The 9,527-nt window shown below is 42.8% G+C and overlaps 1 protein-coding gene across 1 annotated transcript in view; it reads left to right on the top strand.

Annotated features, from left to right (window-relative positions):
- The window catches only part of zgc:153372 (uncharacterized protein LOC767695 homolog), a 43,228-nt gene that overhangs the window by 8,879 nt on the left and 24,822 nt on the right, over positions 1-9,527 (top strand). Inside the window, exon 2 of the mRNA XM_043701416.1 lies at positions 3,257-3,387. Within this exon, the coding sequence (XP_043557351.1) occupies positions 3,257-3,387 (131 nt within the window). The remainder of the gene's footprint in view (positions 1-3,256; positions 3,388-9,527) is intronic.

Genomic DNA, 9,527 nt, shown 5'->3' with positions numbered 1-9,527 from the left:
GGTTACCTCAGATTACAACAGGATCTTGATCAGATGGGCCAATGGGCTGAGAAGTGGCAGATGGAGTTTAATTCAGGTAAATGCGAGGTGCTGCACTTTGGGAAAGCAAATCTTCGCAGGACTTATACACTAAATGGTAAGGTCCTAGGGAGTGTTGCTGAGCAAAGAGACCTTGGAGTGCAGGTTCATAGCTCCTTGAAAGTTGAGTCGCAGGAAGATAGGATAGTGAAGAAGGCGTTTGGTATGCTTTCCTTTATTGGTCAGAGTATTGGATACAGGAGTTGGGAGGTCATGTTGTGGCTGTACAGGACATTGGTTAGGCCACTGTTGGAATATTCCATGCCAGTTCTGGTCTCCTTCCTATAGGAAGGATGTTGTGAAACTTGAAAGGATTCAGAAAATATCTACAAGGATGTTGCCAGTGTTGGAGTGTGTGAGCTATAGGGAGAGGTTGAATAGGCTGGGGCTGTTTTCTCTGGAGTGTCAGAGGCTGAGGTTTATAGAGGTTTATAAAATCATGAGGGGCATGTGTAGGGTAAATAGACAAAGTCTTTTCCCTGGGTTGGGGGTTGTCCAGACTAGAGGGCATAGGTTTAGGGTGAGAGGGGAAAGATATAAAAGAGACCTAAGGGGCAACTTTTTCACACAGAGGGTGGTATGTGTATGGAATGAGTTGCCAGAGGAAGTGGTGGAAGCTGGTACAATTGCAACATTTAAAAGGCACCTGGATGGGAATATGACATGGACAAGTTGGACTGAAGGGTCTGTATCGGTGCTGTACATATCTATGACTCTATGACTCTATGAATGTTAATATTGCATATGTTTTCTGCAACATGCATGAGCTGGTGGTGGTTAAAACTGTTCAGCGATGAGAAAAGAAAATCCTGGATATAAAAGAAGATCTCATTCATACTCCTGTGGGGTTGCTTCAGGGCCTGGCCAAAGTTGTCTCTAACACATCCATGTATTGGGTCATGCAGGGGTTCATAGTTCACAACTGACTGCCCTGCTGGCACAGCTATGTTAGCACCCGGGTGTCCTTTGAAAGAGAGCACGCTGTGTCTGCCAATACTCACCATACCTTTACAGAAAAATTTGCACCGTTTGGAGTGGAATACAACATTGTCCCCCTGCAACTCTGAAGAAGGGCTTATGCCCGAAACATCGATTCTCCTTTTCCTTGGATGCTGCCTGACCTGCTGCGCTTTTCCAGCAACACATTTTCACCCCTGCAACTCTAACCTAATTTAAAGCCTGCTCTCTTTCCCTCAGCATCTATTTCCTTATTGCTGCTCTGCCCCTGTTGGGTAGTGCTTGTCAACTGCTAATTTAATTAGAAAAATCAAATTAAAAATTTATTTAAAATGGCACCTCCTCCACATAGACCTGCTCCTTGGTCTGGCTAACGTAGTCATTAACACCCCAAACAGGGGGTCATCGTTTCCCATGCCTGCCCCACTTCCACAGCTATGTTCATGCCTGGGTGTCCTTGGAGAGAAAGCATATGATGTCTGCCAACTCTCAATACTTCAGTTAAAAATAACACAACACCAGGTTACAGTCCAACAGGTTTAATTGGAAGCACTACCTTTCAGAGCGCTGCTCCTTCATCAGGTTAACCACCTGATGAAGGAGCGTCGCTCCGAAAGCTAGTGTGCTTCCAATTAAACCTGTTGAACTATAACCTGGTGTTGTGTGATTTTTAACTTTGTACACCCCAGTCCAACACCGGCATCTCCAAATCCTCAATACTTCAGAGAGAGATAGGCACCACAGAGTAAAAGGTGCACTCTTCCCCCTAAAAGTCCATTTTAATATAATCCCCTCTCTCTTTTCCTAGCTTCCCCTATTTTCTGTTCTTGTTGCTGGTGAGCAGAGCTGGTATTTCAATAATTTAATTGGAGACACAAATGATTTAGTGGAGATTTATTTTAAGAAAACTCAATCATTCTCCAGATGCCAGTTTGCTGTTTCTTCATTTCTTTTTTATTGCTTGATGTGAAAAGTGAATCTCAGCATCCTAAAAAAAACCTTAATGTCTGGAAAGGTAAGAATTTTTAAAAATTGCAACAGATTGTTTGGCCGAATTACTTTTACATCACAAGCAAAATTTGGGACAAACTAGGATTAAATTCCTTCCAAAGATTATAAATAGAATAAGATTATGACACAAGATTACGTCCAGAGAGAAGACTGAAACTGAACAATAAAACCAAAACATTAATATTGACAAAAATGACACAAAGCTGGAAATATTACTGCTCACCAAGCTGTTGGTAATTGAAGATTTAGTAAGGCAGAACTGGATACTGGGAAGGAGCAGTAGTGCATCAATACATTATGACAACAAAACAGTGCGTTAGAAAAAACATTTCGCAGCCAACCAGCATGCTCACCCTAACAGCAATGTATCAATGACCAGGTAACCTGTTTTTGTGACATTGATTGGAGGATGTGCATTTGTAATAGCTCTCCAATTCTGTGAAATATTGCTTCGAGGTCTTTTCCACATATCATTTAGGGACAGGAGTAAGCCATTTAGCCCCTTGAGCCTGTTCTGCTACTCGGTAGGATCATTCTGATTTGATTATGCCTTCAAATCCATTATCCTGACTACTGCCCAATACCCTTTTCCTTCCATGTTAGTCAAGAACCTATTCACCTCTGCCTTAACACCCTTAATTGCTCCAGCCACTACAATTGTATTGAACCGTGTGCTGTCCCTGTCTTGGGGAGTGTGTTTGATGGGGACAGTGTACAGATACTTGTACACCACATCTAACTAGTTCTACACTGTCCCTGTCCTGGGGAGTACTTGACAGGGACAGTGTACGGAAAGTTTTACACCACATTGAGTTAACTCCATGCTTCCCTGTCCTGGGGAGTATTTGTTGAGGACTGTGTACAGAAGGTTTCACACTGCATCTAGTTAACTCCACGCTATCACTATCCTGGGGAGTATTTGATAGGGACAGTGTTGAGGAAGTTTTACACTGCATTAACTCCTTGCTGTCCCTGTCCTGGGGAATAGTGTCAGAGGAGCTTCAGTCTCAATCACACAGGATGATTAAGAATTAAAATTCAAAATGTGATTAATTCTCTTTTCTTGGATTGGACCAGAAATATTAACTCTGATTTCTCTTCACAGATGCTGTTGGACCTGCTGAGCTTTTCTAGCACTTTCTGTTTTTGTTTCTGATTTACAGCATCCACAGCTCCTTTGGTTTTTAATTCTTTTTCTTATTGGCTTCAGAATTACTATGGGAAACTACTGAAAAGCTCAGAAGATTTGAAAACTGATGTTGCCTGCTCTAAAACATGTGTCTCCCTCGGTAAATCAGCTACTCATGCCATGAGACTCATCCACCCAGAGGTTACTCAAAGGTACGGCTTTTGCAGAGAGCTGCCTTGTACCCAGTGGAAGGCCATTCGATGTGCTGATAGGAATTTGTGAATTTGATTCACCTTGAGGAGAAGGGGATGGCCATTCAGCCCATCAAGGTGGTCATGGCTGATCTGTACCTTTACGCTCTCCACAGCCTTGTTTCCCTGATCCTTTGCCAAAGAAAATTTACTACATTCAGTTTTGAAATTTATGATGACCCACCCTTGATAGCTTTTGTTATGATACAGTGGTGAACCCCTCTGTTAATTAAACCAAACACCCAGAAAAGCTCACCTCGCCTCGTAATCTGTTAAAATATGAGTGACAGAGAGCACCCAAATTCCACTATTTAAAGAAAATAATATCAATTTATTCTTTAATTCTAAAAGAGAACATTAAACAACAATTATTCATAACTCTAAGCCCCCCCCTTCTCTTAACTGCTTATTACCTGCCTCCAACTCTATAGGAATATGCTGTTCCAATAAAACGCTTATTAAAATTGGCCAGCAGGTTTAGCTGCAATAATGGTGTCAGACAAGCATAGGAATCCCATTTTGGAAACATCGTGGGGACTAACAAGAGCATAAGGGAGACAATGGCCAGTGGCATTATCACTAGACTGTTAATCCAGAGATCCGGGTAATGCTCGAGGGACCCAGGTTTGAATCCCGCTATGGCAAATGATGTAATTGGAGCGAGTAAACTCTGGAAGTAAAAGTCTAATGATGAGTGTGAATCCATTGTCAATTGGTGGAAAAACCCATCTAGTTCATTAATGTCCTTCAGGGAGCAAACTGCCATCCTGGTCTGGCTGATATGTGACTCCTGACCCACAACAATGTGGTTGACTCTTAACTGCCCTCTGAGCAATAAATGCTGGCCTGGCCAGTGATGCCCTCATCCAATGAATAAAAACAAATTACATCAAATTAATTTCAAAACCCCACAGCTGCTGTTGTCCTTGGTGTCTGTCTTCCTTGGTTGAGTATCTCCCTGGGTCATCTTCTTTCTATTTACTGTGAAGATGTTTCATATGAAAAAGGTACCTTTGACAGAGAGTGTTTCAATCTTTTGGGTCTCTTGCTCTTTCTCTCTCTTTTTCTAGATAGCAGTTATGCTGTCTGACTTTCAAACTGCCTGCCTTTTTTATAACCCCAACATTGGATCATCTCATTGGTTCAATGTTGACAAAAGAATAAATTCAAACTCGATTGGGTTTTAGTATTCTGGGGCATAATTTAAATTTATTGGTTAAATTTGAATTGTTGTGAAAACAGGAACTAACTCAGGTATCCATTTCTCAGCAAAATGTTATATATTTTCAATTTTCCAGTATACTCTGACACTGCTAGCTAGTCACATGACAAGTGCTTGTAAGCTCGCAATGCAAAACAGCATTCACTTTCTCTTAAGGGTACACTACACACCTCCAAACTTTGTGGAGGAGACCGCTCTAAACTTTCACTCTTCCTTTTGTTTATTGTTTCCATAGCATCACTCTATTTACCAACTCCCTCCCCCAAAGGAAAGAGTTTCTCTCAATCTAGCCGAAAGAACCCTTTCATTGTCTTAAATATTTCAACACTTAACTTTCTTTGGGGTAGATTTGACACTTGCCCACTGGAAGGTTTGAAGATTAAGAGTCTTGAGGGTCATCCATGTGGGTGGACTTCCAGCCACCTGCCCACAAGTTGCCCTCGTCATTTCGAGAGGTGTGCCCATGAGGCCCTTCGGTCCCATTGAATCCCAAAAGTGGTAAATGAATGGCCACTTAAGGACCTCATGTCAATGCCTCTTGCTCTTTAACCAAAAGGAAGGAAAGGCAACAGTTTTAGCTGCAGTGATGGTGACAGGCAGACATATAAATCCCATTTTGGAAACATCCTGGGGACTAACAAGAGCATAAAAGAGGCAATGGTCTTGTGATATTTTCACTGAGCTGTTAATCTAGAGTCCCGGGTAATGTTCTGGTGACCCATGTTCAAATTCCACCGTGGCAAATTTGAATCAAATAAAAATCTAGAAATAGGAGTCTGATGATGACCCCCAAATCAATTGCTGATTGTCAGAAAAAACCCATCTGGTTCACAAATGCCCTTTAGGGAAGGAAACTGTTATCCTTGTCTGGTCTACTTGTGGCTCCAGACCCACAGCAATGTGGTTGACTCTTAACTGTCCTCTGGGCAATTAGGGATGGGTAATAAACGCTTGCCTAACCAGCAATACTCTTATCTCATGAATTAATTTAAAAATAACCTCCACTCCAGTTTATTTCTCCCTAACCCATTGAGCCTTCTCCGAAGTCCCTCCGAAACTGACCCTGCACTATCTTTCTTCTTCATCTTTCTGAGACTCCCCCAATAAATTGAATTACCTGGCTCCTCAGTGTGGTGGACTGACTGCAATTCCAGCAGTGGCCACTGCTCCTGCCTGGTGCTGTTATTCCACAGGGCTGTTGGCAACAGGATTTTTTCATAATTCAGTCTGGGGATTTGGGCATCACTATTTGGGTCAATATTTATCGCCTATTCTTATTTGTCCTTGAATTGCTACTGTCCATTTACTGTAGGTAGTCCTACAATGCCTTTAGGCAGGGAGTTCCAGTATGTTGATCCAATGACTATGAAGGAATGACAATATACTTCCAAGTCAGGATGGTGAGTGGCTTGGTGGTGTCCCCATGTACCTGCTGCCTTTGTCCTAGGTGCCGTGTAAGGAGCGTTGGTGAGGTTTTACATTTTGAATCTAGTGCTCCCACATGCTGCTGCCAATCTCTCTTTGTGATACATCGAGTGAGCATGGTCAATGGGATACCCTTCAGGCAGGATGCTTTGACCTGGACAGTGTTGGCCATCTTGTGTTGTGTTGGAATTGTATGCATCCAGGCACATGGAATGTATCCCATTCCACTCCATCACAAAGGTAGGCTTTGTAGATGGTTAACGCAGTTTTAGGAGTCATGAGATGATTTACTCACCACAGAATTCCCAGTCTCTAACCATCTCTTGTAGCCCCATATTATTTTTGGTTGGTGTACTTCATTTTCTGGTCAGTGGTAAGCCCCAGGGTGTTGATAATGAGAATTCAGCAATGGGAATGACATTAAATGTCTTGATGGTTGGATTTTCTATTGTTGGATATGGTCTTTGCTTGGGACTTTTGTGATGAATGTTACTTGCTACTCAATAGCCCAACCCTGAATGTTGTCCAGATCTTTGTTGCTTTTGGATACAGACTGCTTCAGTATTGGAAGAGTCTTTTATGGTGTTGAATTATTGTGCTATCGTCAGTGAAGATCTCACTTCTGATTTTGAGGCTGTAGTGATTTAGTGACAGAATCCCTCCCTGTGAGACTCATGTTCAAGTCTCACTTGCTGCAGTGGTGTGTAATAAGATCTCTGAACAGGTTGATTAGAAAATATCTATGCCAGGGAACTCCTGAAGAGATATCCTGGGGACTGAGATGACTGATTTCCAACAACTACAACCATTTTCCTATCTGCTAGGTATGACTCCAACCAACAGAGAGTTTGTCTCCAATTCCCATTGACTCCAGTTTTGCCAAGGCTCTTTGATGGTGCATGCAGTCAAATTCTACAATGATGTCAAGGTTTATCATTCTTACTTCCTCTCTTGGGTTCAGCTCTTTTGTCCATATTTGGACCAAAGCTGTATGAGATCAGGAGAGAAGGTCAGGCAGCATCCGAGGAGCAGTAAAATCGATGTTTCGGGCAAAAGCCTTTCATCAGGAATGAGGCCTTTTTGAGGACTTCTAGTTATGGAGGTGAGGATCTAAAAGTTTGTTGTACTTACAGTTTTTGATGTTTCAGATGGAGGAGAAATACTGTTTGTTGAGAGTATGAATTCTTATTAGGATGTAATACAGAAGGGGTCCTTTGCTGCCTCATTCCTGATGAAGGGCTTTTGTCCGAAATGCCGATTTTCCTGCTCCTCGGATGCTGCCTGACCTGCTGTGCTTTTCCAGCACCACACTAATCTAGACTCTGATCTCCAGCATCTGCAGCCCTCGCTTTCGCCTATATGAGATCAGGAGCTGAGTGTGCCAATTGGAACACAAGTTATTATTTATTTATGAGTTATTTATGAGTAAATGCCTCTTGATGTCACTATTCTAGGTGATGTTTGAGAGTAGACTAATGTAGACAGTAATTGACCTGGTTGGAATTATCAAGCTTTTTCTGTACTATACATACTTGGGCAATGTCAGGTAGATGCAAGTTTTGCATCTGTACTGGAAGAGCTTGGACTGGGGTGTACAAAGTTAAAAATCACTCAACACCAGGTTACAGTCCAACGGGTTTAATTGGAAGCACTAGCTTTCAGAGCGCTGCTGGTGTTGTGTGATTTTTAGCTTTGTACACCCAAGTCCAACATCGGCATCTCCAAATCACTAAGGGCCATGGCAAGTTCTGTAGTGCATGTTTTCAGTACAATTGTTGGAATGTTGTCAAAGCCCATAGCCTTTGCACTATCCAGTGTCTCCAGGCATTTCACGATATTCCATAGAATAAATCGAATTGGCTGAAGACTGGTATCTGCAATGCTGGGGGGGGGCGTCGCTGGAGGAAACCGAGATGGATCATCCACTCAGCACTTTGGCTAAAGATTACTGCAAAAACTTCAGCCTTACCTTTTGTACTGTTGTCTTGGGCTCTTCCATCATTGAGGATGGGAATATTCGTGCAGTGATTAGTCTAATTGTCCGCCGCCATTCATGACTGGATGTGGTAGGACTGCGGGTAGGACCGAATGGCGTTTTCTGCATGGATTCTCCAAGATAGAAATTCCCAAAGATTCCCAATCCTCTGAGTGAAGAAATTCCTCCTCATGTCAGACCCAAATTTTCCATTTATTCCGAGTCCGTGACCCTGTGTCCTAGGTTAGCCAAGCAGAGGAAACATTTATCACCTGCACAGAATACACAGCCCACTGGAGTATTGGCTTATAACGGTGCTGTATGGAAGTGCAATTCATGGCAACCATCTGTGTCTGTGAAGAAAAAGCAATTGGATTCCTCAATGATCTCGGCCCTCTCTATCCTAAAAGGCAGCAAGATTTCTCCATTCTTCACCTCCGTCACATTCCTTACTGCATCATTGAGAGCTGTGAATTCAAGTAACTGGTCTGTAAATTCTAGAATTCCCTTCCTCTCTGGTTCTCCTCATCCTTTACGATCATCCTTAAACCTTACTTTTGACTTAGCTACCAGTTCTAATATCTGCATTAAAATGCTCCAGTGAAATGCTCTGGAACATTTCAGTGAGGTGGAGGCTGTATTTTTTAAATTTTTTTTCAGTTCCCTTAACTGAGGGAGGTAAAGGTTATATCTAGCAAACAGTTGCCGTATTAATGATTAAGGTATTGACATGGTCTTTGTTATAGAGTAGCATTATCTGCCAGAATGTAGCAGATGGGAAAGTGAACACAGTCTGGGAAACGTTGCTGCCTTTTGGGATAGACAGGGGCGATGCTCTATATAGTTCATCCAAGAGATGTGGGCATCACTGGCTGGACCAATATTTATTGCACATCCCTAATTACCCAGAGTGCAGTGAAAAGTCAACCGCACTGCTGTGGGTCTGGAGTCACATGATGGCCAGACTCGGTAAGGATGGCAGATTCCCTCCCTCAAGGACATGAGTAAACTGGACAGTTTTCTTCCCAACAATCGACAATGGTTTCATGGTCATCATTAGACACTTAGTTCCAATTTCTTTTCGATTGAATTCAAATTCCACCATCTGCTATGGAAGGAACAAACCTGGATCCCCAAAACAACACATGGGTCTCTGGATTAATAATCTATTGATATTGACTGGTAGGTCATTGCCACCAGCCTGGAATATGTGGCCAGTTTAATGTGCTCAATCTAGGATATCATGTGTGATGTGAGTCCAGCCTGGGCAATGGCGTTTGGTATCAGTGGTCTGGGACAGTGTGTTTGGTGTGTCTGGGGTCTGGGAGAGGGTGTTTGGTGTGTCTGAGGTCTGGGACAGGGTGTTTGGTGTGTCTGGCCTGGGACAAGGTGTTTGGTGTGTCTGGTCTGGGACAGCGTGTTTGGTATGTCTGGTCTGGGACAGCGTGTTTGGTGTGTCTGGTCTGGGACAGGGTATTT

This window comes from Chiloscyllium plagiosum, chromosome 12 (assembly GCF_004010195.1).
Source record: "Chiloscyllium plagiosum isolate BGI_BamShark_2017 chromosome 12, ASM401019v2, whole genome shotgun sequence".
Lineage (NCBI taxonomy): Eukaryota > Metazoa > Chordata > Chondrichthyes > Orectolobiformes > Hemiscylliidae > Chiloscyllium > Chiloscyllium plagiosum.
This window is presented reverse-complemented; position numbering and strand designations above follow the sequence as displayed.